This window comes from Leopardus geoffroyi, chromosome E1, assembly GCF_018350155.1.
Source record: "Leopardus geoffroyi isolate Oge1 chromosome E1, O.geoffroyi_Oge1_pat1.0, whole genome shotgun sequence".
Classification (NCBI taxonomy): domain Eukaryota; kingdom Metazoa; phylum Chordata; class Mammalia; order Carnivora; family Felidae; genus Leopardus; species Leopardus geoffroyi.
In genome coordinates, this window is record NC_059330.1 from 10,366,812 (window position 1) to 10,386,924 (window position 20,113).

Consider the following 20,113-nt stretch of genomic DNA (forward strand, 5'->3'; position numbering starts at 1 on the left):
TCTCACAGTTGGTGGGATCGAGCCCTGCATTGGGCTCCTCACCGACAGCACCAGGCCTGCTCGGGATCCTCTCTCTCTCTCTCCCTCTCTTTCTGCCCCTCCCGGGCTTGCGCACACACACTCGCTCAGAATAAACAAACTTAAAAAAATAATGGGCAAAGGACTTGAACAAACATTTCTCCAAAGAAGATAGACACCTAGACAACCCCATGAAAAGATACTCAACACCATTTGTCATCTGCATTTGAAATGGAAACTAAAACCACAATGAGACACTTCACAGCCACTCAGATGGTATCATAGTTAAAAAAAAAACAACACAAAATCACAAGAGTATGAAATGTACAAAATGCCACTGAATTATACACCTGAACTGGTTCGTTTCATGTTATGTGAATTTTAGTCAAAAGTTTTCCTGTCTTATTCTATAGCATCCTGTCCTAGATCACGGTTGCAATATTTGGTATTGGCCCTTTGAGGATGTAAGTTTTCTTTCCCTATAAAAGTCTTGCACTCTGGCTCATCCGGTGGGTTTCGTGGAGGGAATCCCCAATATTAGTAATGTTTTTTAGGATTTTCTATTTGGGCTGCTCAAACTCCCCATAGAGACCCTAAAAATCTGCTTGGACGGGAGCAGCTGTAACTGCCAGCATTTGGGGAGCTGAGCAGCAGAAGAGAACAGATGTTGATTCTTTAATAGGAAAGTTGCCACAAAAAATGTGTTTAAAAGCTGAAAACTAAAAGTTATCATTTAGATAGATTTTACAATATCATTAGCACACACTGAAAAAAGTTTTTTTTTTTATTTATCTTGAGAGAGAGAGAGAGACAGATCATAAGTTGGGGAGGGACAGAGAGAGGGGGAAACACAGAATCTGAAGCAGGCTCCAGGCTCCAAGCTGTCAGCACAGAGCCCGACGCGGGGCTCGAACTCACGAACCGTGAGATCACCACCTGGGCCAAAGTTGGACGCTTAACCGACTGAGCCACCCAGGCATCCCCACGTCGGCACACATTTTCAATTTTAAGGTGTTTATTTTAGAAAAGTTTATACGGCAATACCTGAGACAGCACTTGAACAGGCACTTAATACTCACTAACAAGATTAAATACGATAACCTAGAAATACAAACAAAACTGGATCAGCAATCAAGTTTAGAGGGCAACGAATTTCCCAAAAGAAAGAAGATATTCAATGTAAGAGTACAGAACACTTAGGGCAGGGAATATCAAATCCACAGACTCATCACCCATGATAGAGTTAAATGTTCAGGAGAAACTTAGAACTCCTTTCGTGATCTCCAACAGGATAGTGCAGATTCTCGGGATAACTAAGAAAACATCACTGATATCCTTTCCATCCACAACTGGGAGGTCACCTCCCAGGCTTCATATATCACAATAATTACCATGTCTAGTGTGTGGGCTGCTGCTAATTCTTCTATTTTAGCCAGGCTCACTGAAAAACTCTTATTAAAATTCCTGCTAAAAGGGCAGCAACAGCAACAGCTAGAGCCATTCCACGATAGAAAATCAGCTGCTTCACTGTCAAAACATCCCCAACGGTGGCCACCGCATACTGATTGTTTTCTTCTATCACCATTAGCTGCAGGGTCTGGCTCTCGGATCTGACGATAGCAGGTAAAATCACTTCATCGGTGACTTCTTTTTCCAACACGGGCAGACCTGATTGCAGAGAACAGTGGAGTATACACTTACGTAGGGGGGTTCAGAAATAAAGGGATATTATGGGAAGTTGCACAAGAATGCATCATAAACGATGCCGTCAGTTACCGGCTGGTGTGTGTGACGTTACATGAAGAACGTTTCACAGGAGAACCCAGGGTGGATCTCCCCATTCTAATAATGGCAGAGACAAGGTTTATTATGCAAGAGAGCAGGCTCTCATAAACTAAGCAACTCTGGCCACACTAACCCGTTTCAGGCTCTCGAGGCAGAGCGAGTGCACTAGACCATGTCCTCTGTTACCTGTTGGTGCAGGCGTGGCCTCTTTGATCCCTTTCACACCAGCTCGAACCTGTGCCTGAGAACAAGTGGCACGTAAGTGGACAAAGCGCAAGTCAGGTTAGGCTAGTACTCGTGTTAAAACTTCATGCAAGCTATTGCTAAAGGTTTCCACCATCCAGCACGGTCCTTTTGGGGCCTGAAATGCCGGTGACGATACGATGTAACACTCAACAACCACTCTTCTCCCCAGTGCTCTGCTCACAATAATGTGAAAAGCCACCCGCTGCTCTAGTTGCAAATGTAACATTTTTTGCACTGTGCACGTCAGTGTTCCTAAGCTGGATTCCTGATATGAGGAATAAAGGCTAAAGGCAAACGGTGCTATCACACAGAGGAGAGTTTATGGCCCAACTTAATACCCTGTACACTTGACTTCCTCCACGAATCACACTACGCTACGGAAGACATCATACATCACGATGAGGAGAGCCAAAGCCGTGAGAAACCTGGAGGGGGGACAAGAGGTAAGCAGTGACGCTTGGCGCACCTGAGCTCATCCTCCCGTCTCCTCATCGGTGACACCGCCCCTAAGCCGGCCCCCCATCCATCCCATCTCAAGCCTCGACAGAATAAACGGGGCTCACAGTTCAACACGGCGATGCCCAGTGACTCAAGAGCCTGTCCTCTCCATGCAGGGTATGGCTCGGCCCCACCTACTTCCCACCGATCACAGATGCTCTCAAGCATACGGAAAACACGGACCAAAAATGTCGGTAAAAAGAGGCCTAAAAACGCGTAACAACTCAGTGTAAGTAGGGGGAAAAGACGACTACTCTTCTAAGGACGGTTACACGAAAACAGCAAAATACTTCCTAAGCTAACTCCTTGCTGTTGTTGTCGAGCCCTAGTTAGCGGATCCTGCACTGGCCCTACACTCAGAGGAAAATGCGCTGAGATGTGATGTTCTTGGCCCCTGACTGTCACCTTAGACCCTTTTCACGGGTCAAAGGGAGTCACGCCGCCCGTGGCATTCTCGGCATTCTGACCCGCGAAGAGTCCTTCCGGTGCCGCACGACCGGGCAAGAGCCACGCTTCTCCAAGGACACGCTCTTACCTGCTCTGCAACTCTCTTCCAGTCTGTCCTCCAGACGAGCACCAGGTAGAAAAGGGCTTGAAAGAAGACACAGACTATCAATCCAGACCAGAGACCTAGGGATGGAGGGGGAGAGTCACGGCTCACGGGTCCTTCCGTTACGCTCCCGTCGTCATTAACGTGCTTCCCCACTTCTGGATCTACACGATAAGCTGTGGTTAAAATAACTCCCCTGAAACTGAGATAATTACGGGCCAGGATTAGACTCAAGCTCACCGTGGGTGGATCGGTGGCGAGCAACGGACCCACGAAGAGTGAAAACGGCCCGAGCCTGTCCGCCGCTTCATACGTTGACTGTTTAACAAACATTTACTGGCTTTGTTTGTGCCGGGCGCTGCCTGAAGTGCTGTGTCTAACACAGAACCGAACAGGCTGACGGGATCAGTGCCCTCGTGGAGCTTCTGTGCTGCTGGGGGAGACACAGGGCAAACAAGGGAGCAAACGTGACGGCTGGCAGGGTGGTGAGGGCCGTGGGAGACGCTGGGCAGAGCGCTGGAGGGGTGGCCTGCGGCCCAGAGGCAGGGAGACAGGCAGGTGGCCGCGAGGGGGAGGAGCCCGCTGTGACAGTGACAGGACAGGCCCTGCAGGCGGAGGGAAGAGCAGGCCTGGCCCAGGGGAAACCAGCCTGCCAAGTCCCAGGAGCAGGAAGGCCAGTTGGGAAGGAGCAGGGGAGCCAGGGAGTGGAGGGGAGAAGGTCAGGGAAGCAGGACATGATGATGGGCGTCTGGGCCCGGAAAGATCGGGGTTTGATTCCAACCCTAATGGGAACCACTGAAGGGCTTAAGACTGGTGTGTGCATCTGTGGATGGGAGACCTGAGGTTTTCAGAAGCCCACTTTGGGTTTTTTTTTTTTTAATGTTTATTTATTTAAAGAGAGAGAGAACCAGTGGGGGAGGGGGAGAGAGGGAGAGGGAGGGAGACAGAGAACCCCACATAGGCTCCCTGCTCAACACAAAGCCAGATGCGGGGCTCAATCCCACGACGGTGAGATCATGATGGAGCTGATAACCAGAGTTGGACGCTTTACTGACTGAGCCACCCAGGCACCTTGCAGAAGCCCATTTTGAAAAAGATCTCTCCAACTGCTGTGTGGAAAAGCTTATTGAGGATATAAAGGGATCCATGAAAAAAAATGACAATGCCAACTATTTATGAGAAGAAACTATTTAAGCCACTGAAATAGCATTGTGTACCAAAGTAGGTATTTCATATCAATAATTTCACTACAAAGGAAGCTGCGGAGGGATGAGTTGGAACATGGTATAAACTGGGAGCTGGAATACTAATTCATTCTTTCCGTGTCTGTGGCCCCACACTAGGGAAAAGCACACTGAGGCTGGTCCCCTGTAGACTCATGCTGATTAAAACTTCCCTTCAGTTGAGAATTAGGTGGACGGACAGTTTACACACTTTGATCAAGTGATTACATTCCTAGGAACCCGTCCTAAGGAAAGATTCAGAAACGTTAGTAACTCATACACCTACGATGCTCATCACAATCTTATTTATATAGAGAAGCAGTTTAAGTGTCCACTATCGGGAGCATTAAGGAAATGATGCAAGGAAATATGAGAGGTCCTAAAAACCACGTCTTTAACACAGAATAGGGGAAAATTACACATTCAGTAAAACCCTGCATTTGTGAAAAATAGAAAAAATACCGGAATAAAAAACAATTTTAAAATAGTGAAATAAAATACACTGAATGCCTCTGCCATTATATCAAGGCGGTGTAATAAAAGGTAATTTAATTGTTTACACTTAATGTATTTTCCCAAAATTTCCATGCCGTTAAAGTATAATTTTAATAATTTAAAAGTATCTTGGGGACACTGGGTGGCTCAGTCAGTTAGGCATCTGACTTGACTTCAGCTCAGGTCATGATCTCACGGTTGTGAGACTGAGCCCCACGTTGGGCTCTGTGCTGAGTGCGGAGCCTGCCTGGGATTCTCTCTTCTCTCTCTCTTTCTCCTCTCTCTCCTTTCCCCTCTACACCTCCCCCTTGTGCACTCTAAAATAAATAAACAAAATCTTCAAAAGTTATTTAACAAACCTGAGAACCCACTATGTACAATTATAAAAAGCATATTAGTGAACAAAAAAAATGAGGGAAATCTGACATGTTGCTTACTCTAAAGGAGCTTAGAGTCTAATAAGAGTGCTTTTGTGTGTTTTGTTTTTTAAAGTAAAGCTGAATCGTAAAGCCCCAGCAGCTTATTAAGGGCAGCGGCTCTTACGATTTGGTTGAACAGTATTTTCTCTGGTGATTCGGACAGTGCTTGGTAGCACTAGGAGAGAGTAATAAATATTTGGCAGTCGTGTGTCCCAAATAGAGAATGAAGCCCAGCCTAACGTTAATCAAATGCCCCACAGGCCCCCAGCCTGTACCTGTCATTAAAAACACAGATGACATTGAAGACAGTTCCTCATCAAGCCACCAAGTAACATTTCCAACAAGTAAGATAAACTAAGCACCTGTTTGTGTGGACACAGGGAGGCTCTTATGATAGCTAGAAGATGAAGATTTCGCAGAGAATAAAGAGCAGACTCAAAATTTTTACATAGTAAAAATGTACTGGTTGACTACAGAAAAAAAAGGAGCTATCTGAATACGTACTAAAGCATTCAGTCAATCCTCTAATTAGACTATTTTTTTTCTTAAGGAAAATAAAATTCAGGCCTGGTGGCTCAGTCGCGTAAGCGTCCGATTCTCGATCTGGTTGGGATTCTCTCTCCCTCTCTCTCTGCCCCTCTCTGCTCACGCTCGCTCATTCACTCTTAAAAAAATACACATTCAAAAATAAAATTCACTGTTACTGAAAGCTACAGAAGATACAGATGTGAATATATATGTAGAAAACACGTAGAACAACTTACCCCAAAGCACATGATAGATTAATTTGTACAATCCTATATATTTAGAATCTTGATAAAGGATATAATTCCCAAAAAAAACAAAATAATAATAATTTGCTAAAAGAGAGAGAGACAACATGCACCACCAAGGAGGCAAATTATCTGGGTTCAAATCCTTTCTCATCACTTACTATCTGTGGGACAAATTACTTAAACTCTTCAAGTTTTAGCTCCTTTGTGTTTAGAATGGAACTTGTGGGAAATACCTTATGTGGTCATCATCTAAACTTAAGTGACATTATATATACAAAAGGTTAGCATAAAAGCTCTTTATGAATATTGTCTCACACCATATGAATTTCAGTTTTTTAGTTTTTAAACTTGAAAATAAAAGTACTGTAGAAGAATACAGAAAATGTTAAAATTGTATAAGTTCTTGCCACAATAATAAGGCAGGAAAAAGGAAATAAAATCCATTAAAATTAGAAAGGCAGGCAAGAATATACAACGGGGAAAAGAAAAGTCTCTTTTGGGGAGCACCTGGCTGGCTTAGTCAGTAGAGCATGCAACTCTTTATGTCAGGGCTGTGAGTTTGAGCCCCACATTTGGTGTAGACATTACTTAAAAATAAAATCTTAAACAGAAAACACACTTTTAATAAATGGTGTTGGGAAAACTAGACAGCTACATGAAAATGAATGAAACTAGACCACTTTCTTATACCGTTCACAAAAATAAACTTAAAATGGCTTAAAGGCCTAAATGTGAGACCCAAACCATAAATCTCCCTATAGAAAACATAAGCAGTAATCTCTTAGACATATTTATGGATATCTCTCCTCAGGCAAGGAAACTAAAAGCAAAAACCATTGGGACTTGACCAAAAGAAAAAGCTTTATTAGCACAGCAAAAGAGCCCATCAAAAACCACAAAGGCAATCTACCAAACGGGAAAAAATATTTGCAAATGATGTATCTGGTAAGGGGGTAATACCAAAAAAATATAAAGAACTTCTGTAACTCAACACCAGGAAAAAAAAAAATCTGGTTAAAAAATGATCAGAGAACCTGAATAGACATTTTTCCAAAGAAGGCATACAGATGGCCAACAGACACATGAAAAGGTCACTAATCACCAGGAAAATGCAAACCAAAACCATGAGACATCACCAGTCAAAACGGCTAGAAAAAAACAGTAAAAAAAAAAAAAAAAAAAAAAAGGCAAGAAATAAAGTGTTGGTGAGCCTGTAGAGAAAAGGGAACGTCATGCACTGCTGGTGGGAATGCAAATCTGTGCAGCCACTCAGGGAAACAGTACGAAGGTTCCTCCAAAAAGTAAACACAGAATTATCCTATAATCCAACAATCTCACTTCCGGGTATTTACCCAAAGAAAATGAAAACACTAATTTAAAAAGATATATGCACCCCTATGTTTATTGCAGCATTACTTGTAACAGCGAAGATACGGAGGCAACCCAGTGTCCATCAATAGATGGATGGATAAAGAACATGTGATATATATACACACAATGCAGTATTATTCAGCCATTAAAAAGAATGAAATCTTGCCATTTGCAACAGCATAGATAGAGCTAGAGAGCACAATGCTAAGCAAAATAAGTCAGATTAAGACAAATATAGGATCTCACTCACATGTGGAACTTAAGATATGAAACAAGTGAGCAAAGAAAAAAGAAAAAGAAAGAAACTAAGAAATAGATTCTTAACTATAGAGAACAAGTTGATGGTTACCAAGGGGAGGTGAGTTAGAGGGATGGGGCAAATAGGTGATGGTGATTAAAGAGGACACTTACCACAATGAAAAAGATAAAATTTAAAAATTAGAAAAGGAGTAAAATTATTTAATTATGACTTGATTCAATACGTAGAAAATCTTTAAAAATCCACACATAGGGGCACCTGGGTGGCTCAGTCAGTTGTGACTTTAGCTCGGGTCATGATCTCACAGTTTGTGGGTTTGAGCCCCGCATCCAGCTCTGTGCTGACAGCTCAGAGCCTGGAGCCTGCTTCAGATTCTGTGTCTCCCTCTCTATCTCTCTCTCTGCCCCTCCCTGGCTTGTGCGCTCTCTCTCTCTCTCAAAAATAAATAAATAACTTAAAAACATTTTTTTTAATTCACACACACAAAAATACTACAGCTAATAAATTCAGTAAACTTACACAGTCAACACACAAAATTAGTTGTGGTTTAAAATACCATCAATGAACAATCTGAAAAGGAAATTAAAAAAATAGTTCTAGGGGCGCCTGGGTTGCTCAGTCAGCTGAGCGTCTGACTCTTGATTTCAGTTCAGGTCATGATCCCAAGGGTCATGGGATCGAGCCCTGCTTCCGTGCTCCACACAGTGCCTGCTTAAGATTCTCATTCTCTCTCTCTCTCCCTCTGCCTCTATCCCCCACTTGTGCTCTCTCTAAAACATCAATAAAAAAAATTATATTCACAATAGCATCCAAAAGAATAAAATATCTATGAATAAATTCAACCAAGGAAGCAAAAAACATTGAAAACTACAAAACGTTGCTGTAAGAAATTAAAGACCTAAATAAATGGAAATCCTGTGTTCATGGACTGGAGGACTTAAGATTGCAATATTCTTTCCAAAGCAGTCTGTAGATTCAATGCAATCCTGATAAAAATTCTAATGGCTTTTTTGCAAAAAATGGAAAACCTGACCCTCAAATTTATATGGAATATTCCAAGGGTCCTCAAACAGCCAAAGCAAAATTAAAAAAAGAACAAGGTTGCAAGGCTTACACTTCCTGATTTCAAAACAGTAAGTTTTGTAGTAAACACAGCTATAGTAATCCAGAAGAGAGTCGTACTGGTTTAGACAGAGAGAACAGTGGAGAGGAACAGAGTCCAGAAATAAACTCCTACATCCGTGGCCAACTAATTTTCGACAAGTGTGCCAAGACCATTCAGTGGGAACAGTTTTTCAGTAAATGGTGTTCACTTCATCTAGGTAATTCATCATGTCTCGGGTCTGAAGCTAACACATTACTACCTTCGGGCAAGCCAGTTCTGGCGAGTCCGTCAAGGCTCAGATGTCCCCTCCAACCAGTGAGGGAACTCACAGGTGCTCACAGGACCCAGTTCTTCTCGCCTGCAGTACTGAATCCAAATGGAATTACCGTGTAATTACTTAATCTTGTCTCATCCTGAGGACACAGATTATGTCTACTTTTTTCTTTTTTTTTTTTTCAACTTTTTTTTTTTTATTTTTTTTATTTTTGGGACAGAGAGAGACAGAGCATGAACGGGGGAGGGGCAGAGAGAGAGGGAGACACAGAATCGGAAACAGGCTCCAGGCTCTGAGCCATCAGCCCAGAGCCCGACGCGGGGCTCGAACTCACCGACCGCGAGATCGTGACCTGGCTGAAGTCGGACGCTTAACCGACTGCGCCACCCAGGCGCCCCATGTCTACTTTTTTCAAGACTACCTTTCCAGGGTTTTGGTACAGAGAAGGCAGAGGAGTAACTATTTTGAGAGAAAACAATTCCACAGGGGCTACTTATCAGTCAACTATTTTTTTTTTTTTAAGTTTATTTATTTTCTTTTTAAAAAAAAAATTTTTTTTTTCAATGTTTTATTTTTATTTTTGGGACAGAGAGAGACAGAGCATGAACGGGGTAAGGGCAGAGAGAGAGGGAGACACAGAATCGGAAACAGGCTCCAGGCTCTGAGCCATCAGCCCAGAGCCTGACGCGGGGCTCGAACTCCTGGACCGCGAGATCGTGACCTGGCTGAAGTCGGACGCTTAACCGACTGCGCCACCCAGGCGCCCCAAGTTTATTTATTTTCGAGAGAGAGAGAGAGAGAGCTAGAAAGCATGAAGGGCAGAGAGAGAGAATCTCAGGCAGGTTCCACACCACCAACGTGGAGCCCGATGTGGGGCTCAAACTCACGAACCGTGAGATCACGACCTGAGCCGAAATCAAGAGTGGGATGTTGAACCGCCTGAGCCACCCAGGGGCCCCTTAAGTCAGCTAATTTATATCTCAAGCAGCTTATCTTAATATGACAAATGAGATTTGAGGTTAATCACTGAGGAATCAAAAACATACCTATTATCCCAAGTTTTGCGGCAAACATCAGAGATACTCCAATGGGAAAACCAAACACATAATAACCAATGGCGTTCATGATAGCACCGATCTTTTGTTTTCCCGTACCTCGCAGGATTCCACCACAGGTGCCCTAAAGAGAGGAATACCAAAACCACCATTATAGCCGTTTACCTACCCTCGTGTCAGGTTCGTGAGAAATATTACATGAATACATCCCAGGTTTGGATGGGATCACACAGTTCTGTCTCAAAACAAGAATTGCACATTACGTAAGAGATAAAAACGTTTTGCTTCTAAAGTTACGTTAACGACAATAAGCTATAGCAGCTTTCATCAGAAACCCACAGGTAATGTTATTCAGATCTTTGCTTAAAGATATTTTGTAAGTGTATGATTAAAAAAAAAAAGTTTAAGGTTCACTGATGGAAATCTCAGCAGAAACTAGTCTGATATCATGGCTGAAAAACAGGAATGGGACCACGGGCTTCAAAAATGCCCAGAGTCAGAGCGGTGGCAACCATCTTGTTCTCTTCCACACTGTTCTTACCACAGCTGGTATTCAATCGGGTGTCACACCTTCAGACTGGTAACGATAAAACGGAAGAAACTCCTTGGGGGAAAAAGAAAGATGGCAAACGGACCTAGAAATCAAGTCATGAGGGCCAACTGCTGAAATTGGGAAGACGACTCAAGGCATGATTCCAGGGTACGGCAGAAGGGCCTTCAAACTCCTACAAACCCACAGAAGATCAGCCTAGAGAAAGACTTTCTCGTGGCCAGAGTCAACTCGAAGGTGGCCTGGACTGCCATGGACAATACAGTAGATACGGGCCTGCTCATGTGGCTAAGAGCCACACGGGGCATTCAGGCCCCAGATAAAGAGGACGCTGGATAGCTCTGGTCTCTTCTGCCTTGAGATGTTATACTCTAGCGTCACCCATCTTTCCCACAAGCGGTGAAGAATGCTTGCGGCAAGGGGCGCCTGGGTGGCTCAGTCGGTTAAGCGTCTGACTGGGCTCAGGTCATGATCTCACGGTTCGTGAGTTCGAGCCCTGCGCCGGGCTCTGTGCTGACGGCTCGGAGCCGGCTTCGGATTCTGTGTCTTCCTCTCTCTCTATCCCTCCCTGACTAGTCTGTCTCTGTCTCTCAAAAATAATAAATGTTAAAAAAAAAAAAAAAAAAAAAAAAGAACGCTTGTGGCAAGAACTCTCTCTTCTCAAGGATGAAATCGCATATTTAATTCAAAACTAGAGGGGCGCCTGGGTGGCGCAGTCGGTTAAGCGTCCGACTTCAGCCAGGTCACGATCTCGCGGTCCGTGAGTTCGAGCCCCGCGTCGGGCTCTGGGCTGATGGCTCAGAGCCTGGAGCCTATTTCCGATTCTGTGTCTCCCTCTCTCTCTGCCCCTCCCCCCGTTCATGCTCTGTCTCTCTCTGTCCCAAAAATAAATAAACGTTGAAAAAAAAAAATTAATTCAAAACTAGAAACACAAAACAAATCTTGCTATGCATATTAGGAGGGTGTAAAATCACTCCAGATACTCACTGCAAGGGCATCAAATAGATGAAAGGGAGCAAAAATAGGCATCACTTGGCTCACAAGGTAAATAATATCTCTGTGGGAGGAAAAGAAAGTGGTCAGTGACCCCAAAATTACATTTAAGTGGAGTATATTAATTACTACTGATCTGACAAACCTAACTAACGGATCAGTAATTCAGTGAAAACACAACTTTTCTATTTGACAAAACGAGTACCCAATAAAACCTCACTAAATTTTCTTAGTTAGAATCGAGGGTAAAAGGGGCATGGCCTAGGCTGCCACTATAGAGGATAATTCTTTTTTTTTTTTTTTTTTTAATGTTTATTTATTTTTCAAGGAAAGAGAGACAGGGCGTGAGCAGGGGAGGGGCAGAGAAAGAGGGAGGCACAGAATCCGAATCAGGCTCCAGCCTCCGAGCCGTCAGCACAGAGCCCGACATGGGGCTCGAACCCCACGAACCGCGAGATCATGACCTGAACCCAAGTCGGTCGCTTAATGGACTTAGCCACCCAGGCGCCCCTAGAGGATAATTCTTAAAGTTTTGCTTAGGAGTATAAAACCGTGCAGGTTGGGAAAAAAAATGTTGCAGCCTATGGCTGGTAATCTTCCCTGTGAACGGGACACTTCCTCAAAGATGGAGGTGAAGGCCAGTATTCACACAGGAAACACTTGCCTCCTCATGGATCCTCTGAACTCTGAATATGGTAGAAGGTCCGTCTGGGGAGGGATGACAGTGGGGATACTGGGACTCTGGAGAGAGACACAGCAGAGCTGGAGGGGTCTGAAGACCCGCACAACGGGGGCGCCTGGGGGGCTCAGTTGGTTAAGCATCCGATTTTGGCTCAGGTCAGGGTCTCCGAGCTTGAGTTCCAGCCCTGCGTCGGGCTCTGTGCTGACAGTTCTGAGCCTGGAGCTCCTGATTTCGTCTCCCTCTCTCTCTCTCTCTCTGCCCCTTCCCTGCCCATGCTCTGTCTCTCAAAAGTAAATACACATTTAAAAAACAAAAACAAAAAAGAGAGAGCCAATGTGGTTGGAATACATGAAACAGGCTATCGTACTCTCCCCAAAGGAAGTTTTCTGCTTCCCTACCATTCGCCTTAAAGGGGAAGGTTGCCGGTCAACAGGTACCACCAATAGAGACAAAGCCTGCAGTCGGCCCTCTCACCAGAGGAGAGACCTCTCTGGAATAGATCCATAGGACTGTGAAGCTGCCTCATGGTATACTATCCCTACTAACCAAAATGGTCTTTCATTCAAATACAGACATTAACCCAGTGTTCACCGAACTCGGAAGAAAATCAACAGCCCGCACACAAAAAGGACAGACCCAAATGAGCATGCAGAACAGGTGACACAAAAGCCACCACCGAATCCATGGAACAAGGAGTAAACGGGGGAAAAAAATGAAACGAAAAAATATGAACACTACAGAAAAACATTCTGTTTGAAGACTGAATAATGAGATAGACATGGCAAAACACTAAATTTCAATTTGAAAGATAAAGTTGAAGAAATGACCCCAAGCACAGAGGAGGAGAGAAGAGACAAGTCAGATTCACCCAGAAGTTCTACCATTTATATAAATATCCCAGAGCTAAAGAAAAATCCAGTGCTTCGGACTGAGAGTCTACAAAGTGCCACACCAAATAAAAGAAAAAATATTCACCTATGCCTAAGCATGTGCAAAGACACAAATAACATCTGGAAGATTTCCAGGAAAAAAAAAAAACTACCCTACGATATGGATTAAACGTCAGATTAGGGGGCGTCTGGGTGGCTCAGTCAGTTAAATGTCCGACTTCGGCTCAGCTTGTAATCTCGCGATCTGGGGGTTCGAGCCCCATGTCGGGCTCTGTGCTGACAGCTCGGAGCCCGGAGCCTGCTTCGGATTCTGTGTCTCCCTCTCTCTCTGACCCTTCCCAGCTCATGCTCTGTCTCTCTCTCTCTCTCTCTCTCTCTCTCTCTCAAAAATAAAAATATCTAAAAAATTAGAAAAAGAAAAAAGTCAGATTAATATGCAAAGTCTATATCCAGGTGACATGACGGAAGCTGATGGAGGAGGAAGCTCCAAGAATCAATCTTTTTACCAAAACAATGATTGAACTGGCCAGAAATGCCAAAATCAACCATTTTCACAACTCTGGAGTCAAGCTGAAAACTTGAAGCACGCAGTGCTTCATGAAGAATGAGCCTAGTAAGTATCCATGAATTTTGGGGTTTCACAGACTAGCTACTGTTTCCTGTCCCCTGGTCCCATGGCAGGCAGGTGTAGGGATGGCTGCCTGCATTCCTGGTGTGGCTAGTTGGTGGCATGTTGGACAATAAGGATCTCGTGCTCCATAAGTCAGAGTTGTGGGTTTTGATCTCCTAGGTGGTTCACTACGGGCCCAGCACAGAGGCCGCTTCCCACGCAGTGACTGTCAGATAATTGAGAGAGCCAGAACTTTTTAAAAATGTTCTTTTCTTATTGGATCAAGGCATTTGAGGAAATATGCCAGGCCACTGGCTCACTGAGGAGACAACAGACACCACACATGACAAGCAACATAGTCTTTGTAAAACAAAAACAAAACAAAAAAAAAGTGGTTTGGAAAAATCACTAAGCAAACGGGACAACTGCAGAACAGCAATGCCTGAGGAGGGAGGAGAACCTAATCTCCAGAGCTATTGTGTTACAATATTCAGAATGTCATTTCAACATAAAATTACAAAGCATATAAAGAAGGCATGGCTCATTCACGGGAAAAAGAGAAAATTGTCAGAAACCGGCAAATATGGTCAGAATCCATTTTTTTTGGAATTCTAGACATTAACCAACAGCTTGCGGTGACCTGGGGAGTGCTTCCTCAAGAGAAGCTGCCGAGTCTTGGTAATAACAGCGACGTCTGTGGTGTTGCCACTGACCTGAGTACCATCCCCGGCTCCCAGCTCAGCAGTAACCTTGATAAGAAACAGTCCCTATTTCCAGGACTGGAGGAGGAAGAAGGAGCGGAACCTTTTCAAAGCTTCATTCCCAAGGAATAGCCATTATTTTGCACAGAGACCACCTGTCAGGTTGTTCCTCAAAAGACTCCCCTTGAAATGCTGTCTTTATTTCCCTGGACTCAAACCTGGCCAGTGCTCCAGCTGGTCTCTGAGAGATGTCTGCAGGCAAATGTTTTAGGTGCTTCTGCCTGAAGCACTGGATAAGAGTTGGCACAAACAAGACTAACCGACAAGCAATGAGACATCCATAGGGGCTTCAAAGCTCTGACATGTCCCTGGGAATCTAAAAGGCCACACGCAGGCATATGACTCGGTATGTGCTCAAGAAAGACCGGAGAGGGCCTAAGCTCTCACCTCTGGCTGAACTTGAGGCTCCGCACAGGCAGGAAATGAGGGCGAAGGCCAAGCTGTAAACTGCCTGGCCGAGTGCTGAAGGCTGCCCTGATATACGCACAGAGAGCCCCTCTGCAGAGTGCGAGGTAAGTGGGATGCGTGTAGCTAAGGAAATTTGGTCCAGTAATTAGCTGATCACCAAGCTAATGCAACGGAGACTTTAGTGGCCACACCGGACAAAAAATACAGACTTCACCAAATTAGTTCATAAAAGCCACTAAGCCAGCAAGCGGCAACAAAAAACCCTGGGGGGTGGGGGCGGTTCTGATTTCCAGAATTGCCACATTATGATGTAAAAAATGTCCAGTTTTCAACCAAAAATATGAGTCATGTAAAGAAACAAGAATGTATGGCACCTGTACGGAGGGAGCAAAGCAATTAATAAGACTAATCTCTGAGGGTGCCCAGACTTTGGAGCAAGAAAAATCCTTGAATCAGCTACTTAAAAAAATTTTTTTAATGTTTATTTTTGAGAGAGAGAGAGAGAGAGAAAGAGAGCGTGCAAGTGGGGGAGGGGCAGAGACAGAGGGAGACACAGAATCGGAAGCAGGCTCCAGGCTCTGAGCTGTCAGCACAGAGCCCGACAAGGCGCTCCAACTCCTGAACCGTGAGATCGTGACCTGAGCTGAAATCAAGAGTCGGACGCTCAACCGACTGAGGCACCCAGGTGCCCCTCAACTGGATTTCTTTATGAAAGTAATCTGAGGCAAACAGTGCAAATCACCGAAACCTTTTCATAAAAAGGATCTGGTTTATTCAAAAGACACTTCATTATATCTAAATATGCAAACACAGAGTTACAGAAAATGCAATAAAATTCAACCTAAGACTGAGTCAGTGGTTTATATAAATTCTGCCCTTTTGATTCAGGCATCATGCTGTCAGCGTGCTCTGGACTGGGACGTGCCTTTCTGGGGACGAGGACATGCTATGTGCTTTTTCTAGGTATTTCTGAGCAGAACCAGCATTGAGCACGAGAGAAGTGCCACTGGGGTTCGATAAATGAACGAACTGGGTACTGGAGGAACGGGGACGGTGCCCATGGGCTTCCTTCGTCCAATTTCATTCAAATGTAGTACCGGGGTTCTCACTGCTGGCTGCCCTACTTCCCGTGAATCAAAATACTACTCACCTCTTAGAACCAGAAAAGTACAGTGAAAAAAGAAAGCATAAAACGGAAAACATCCTTCTAGAAGATGGGTACATACTTGTCACTGGTAAATACATAGGCAATCACATCCTTCATCGCTGAGAGTACAATGCCCACTACGAGAGCGCAGACACCTGGAAAATACAGAAACAGCAGCGGGAAGTGACAGTTCTCCCAAGTAATAAATCCAGTCTCAGGAGAGACTGGCGTCAATGATTTCAGAAATGTCCCAATTAGAAGTGTTTATTACTGTCTCTTGAAACCAGCAAGGAAGTCCTGATTCTGACTCCTTTGTCTAAGGCACATTCATAGAAAAAGATGCGCGGTGAGATGTCTATACAGTCAGAATCTTCTCTAACTGCTCGGATTCCAAACCATTAAAACTGCTCGAAGAGGCAGTGGTCCAGGGATATGGAGACTCAGTCACACAGGCTTTGGTCAGAAAACAAGCCCGCGTGTGATAACAATCTGAAGACTTTTCAGTCTTACCAAGTGTGCCATTTCATTGGTACCCGGTAACGGAAAATCACCATTAGAAGTTTCATTTTGCTGAGTGACCTGAAAACAGCTTAAAGAATATTCTAGCTGAGGCCATATATATAAATCCACCCCCCAGAGAAACTCCGAAACGTGTACCGTAACGTATCAGACAAAAATCGGTATGGACGCCAGAGAGCGGACCTGCTTCAACTCACCCGCACACAGGAGAACGGTGATGCTGGAGTCCCGAGCCTGCTTGGCATTCCCTGCCCCCAGAGCATTGCCCACTCGGACACTGGCCGCCACACCAAAGCCAAGGGGCACCTGAGAACCAACAATCACAGATCGTAAGAAGTCAGAGGGCCTGCAAGAATGCGAGTGCCCTAGGGTCCAACCACGTGAGAACCCTAGACAGAGACAATCATCCGTGTTCTCGAACTGGTTCTATTACAGCTGAGCTGTGTGACCACAATCCAATCGCTCAGTCCCGCTCACACCCAACCTCTTTGTTCCTAAACAAGGATAATGGCTGCCCTGACTGCTACCTGTATCACATCCATCAGGGCAGAACCTCGTAATGCAGTGGGATTTCAGGGCAAAGCACCTCCTTCACTGGCCAGACACGTACCATCGAGACTTAATTCAATCTAGCTGCATTCCACGAGGGAAGATTTAATGCATTATAAATACAGAGATAATTTGTAAAAATTAAATGAACCACACGGAAAAGCACTTAGCTCAAAGCCTGGCATAGTGTAAGAACCTGATGAACGCTGAGGAAATCTGACTCCATTAACTCCACTGTGTCCAACATTCCATACTTCTAATTATCCAGGACACTGAAATGTGCCTCCAAAATCTCATTTTTCATCATTCATTATGGAAATCCGAAGCTATAAGCTTCCTTGCTCTTACACAGACCATTAGTCAATCTCCGAAGCCGTGCTCTTGACCTCCTGTCATTATCCTGTAATAAATACAGTGCTGCTCTCAGGAGCTGTTCGGATAACATGGATTGTATAGAAAACTCTGGTTTTCGCTGTCATGTCTGCCGACAATTTATACACGAGCTTTAACTTCTCATTCCTACCAGAAACAGCATCCTCCCGACCACCTCTAACTTATCACTGTTTTGAGAAATAGCCTGAGTTGGTAAAATACACACTCGGTTAAGAACTTGAGAAACCACGGACTGACTCTGTAAAACATTATAAGACTTGCATGCCCAGAGTATATACCTAATTGTCTTCTGGTTCAAGATGGACAACTAGCTCACAGGCTTAACTCTCTTCCCTCCCAAACACCATTAAAATATCAGTCAAGATGCTGCACGGAAAAGAAGTTCATTCACACATCACTGAGAAGACGAGAGCAGACTGGCTTCTGGAAGAGGGGAAGTGATGTCATCACCCCGGGGAAGAACCACAGGAAACCACCGTCCAGAATACAGACAGGCGGAGGCCACATCCTGCTGCCTCAGTGCAGCGTCAGGAGGCTTGAGGCTTCAGGTCCATCAGCGAGGCGGTGGTGAGCGGTACTCGGGAAGATCAGATCCACTACGAACAGCACAGCCAGACCCCATCGCCTACCTGGTCCTCCCTCCCAGCCCCACCGCACACAGAAAGACTAGGCTAAAGGTAGAAAAGCAAAGCGGGAGAGCTCCCTGTGTGGTGTGAGCACCTCAGAACCAAGCCCTTCTTGTAGTGTCCTGGGGACAGGTGGGACATGGGAGGGGAGGTCAGACTGCCTGCTCCCTGCTCCTTGCCCACAAACCCTAAAATGAAGATGCCACATGACAGAGACACCTTTGGACTCGGCTCCCTACTGGTCCTTCCCATTCAGGGGAGAGGTCTGTTAGAGAAACATCCCCAAATAACAAGATCAGAAAAGCCACAACAGCCATTTATTTTACCAATCAATGTATTCGCTCTTTCTTAAATGTAGTCACTCTTTCATAACTACAAAGGGACTAATAAAGATCACCAGATCTTTGAGGAAAACCAAAGAACATATCTGCAAAAGAGACCAAGATAAATAAAAGACCAACTGACTTCAGAGGAAACAAATGAGGTGACTCAGAGAACAGAAGAGAATGTTTGAAGGTTCCACTTCGTATCCAAAGATATTTAAAAGATAGCACAGCAGAAAAGAAAAAAAAAAAAAAAAACAGGTTCCCATGAAGAAGGGACTGTAAGAGAAAAAGAAGGGGTTCTTGGAAACTAAAAACCAAGCAAAAAATTTAATTACAAAAAGACAAAGAGATTTTCTTTTTATTTTGGAGAGCGTGCAATCACGGGAGAGGGGCAGAGAGAGAATCTTCAGCAGATTCCATGCTCAGCATGGAGCCCAAGATGGGGGTGGGGGTGGGGGGACTCAATCCCACAACCCTGGGATCATGACCTGAGCCGAAATCAAGGGTTGGATGCTCAACCGTCTGAGCCCTTCTGGCGCCACGTTTCTTAGTGGATGAAGAAAAACCAAGTTCAATACTGGAGATCAACCTCCACCCAATAGGCAATTAAAAAGAGAGAACAGAAAAAAGGTACAGAAAGGGAGAAAGAATAATAGTTTTAAAACTTCTCAGAGTTGAGGAAAGCAAAAGCCTTTGTTCTGAAAGGGTATATACCAAGTGCTAATGAGCAGGGTAAGTAAAGTACCACCTGCAGAGCAATCCACACTTGAAAAATTTCACAACTACATGGACAAAGAAATAAATGCTAAAACTTTCGAAGAGAAAACCCACGTTGTCACAAAGGAACAAGAACCAGATTAAGATCAAATTTCACATTAGTAACTCAATGCCAGATGAACATAGAGTAAGGCTTTAAAAATTCTGAGGAGGGGCGCCTGGGTGGCACAGTCGGTTAAGCGTCCGACTTCAGCCAGGTCACGATCTCGCGGTCCGGGAGTTCGAGCCCCGCGTCAGGCTCTGGGCTGATGGCTCAGAGCCTGGAGCCTGTGTCCGATTCTGTGTCTCCCTCTCTCTCTGCCCCTCCCCCGTTCATGCTCTGTCTCTCTCTGTCCCAAAAATAAATAAACGTTGAAAAAAAAAAATTAAAAAAAATAAATAAATAAAATAAAAAAATAAAAAAAATTCTGAGGAAAGATTGTTTGGAAGCTAGAACTCTACACTCAAATTACTGAACAGGTGTACGGGAAAAATAAAGGCTCTTTCGTATGTGCATGGCTCACAGCTTACCTTCCATATAGTCTTAGGAAAAAGTTCTTCGACTATTAAACCCAAATAGTTTTTAAAGGAAATGTAATAAAGTGAAAAAAAAAAATGAGATCAAACAAACTGTAGACTTCGTTCACGAAGCCCGTTTAAGACAGCAAACTTAACCGATAAATGCTATGCGTGTTCTGACTGTTCCACCAACCAGCTGTTCCCCCACCTTTCTCCCTCTCCTCAGGCCTCCCCCTTCCCTGAGACACAACAATATTAAAATTAGACCAAGAAATAACCCTACGATGGCCTCTACGTGTTCAAGGGAAAG

General features: G+C 44.4%; 1 protein-coding gene across 1 annotated transcript in view; it reads right to left on the bottom strand.

The window, feature by feature from the left end:
- Nucleotides 1-1,015: 1,015 nt before the first annotated feature.
- LOC123604217 (multidrug and toxin extrusion protein 2-like) overlaps nt 1,016-20,113 on the bottom strand; it is a 59,939-nt gene continuing 40,841 nt past the window's right edge. Inside the window, exons 11-17 of the mRNA XM_045490029.1 lie at nt 16,832-16,940; nt 16,195-16,270; nt 11,612-11,681; nt 10,066-10,198; nt 3,083-3,177; nt 1,990-2,044; nt 1,016-1,686 (exon numbers count right to left, since the gene is read on the bottom strand). Of these exons, the coding sequence (XP_045345985.1) occupies nt 1,457-1,686; nt 1,990-2,044; nt 3,083-3,177; nt 10,066-10,198; nt 11,612-11,681; nt 16,195-16,270; nt 16,832-16,940 (768 nt within the window). The 3' untranslated portion in view covers nt 1,016-1,456. The remainder of the gene's footprint in view (nt 1,687-1,989; nt 2,045-3,082; nt 3,178-10,065; nt 10,199-11,611; nt 11,682-16,194; nt 16,271-16,831; nt 16,941-20,113) is intronic.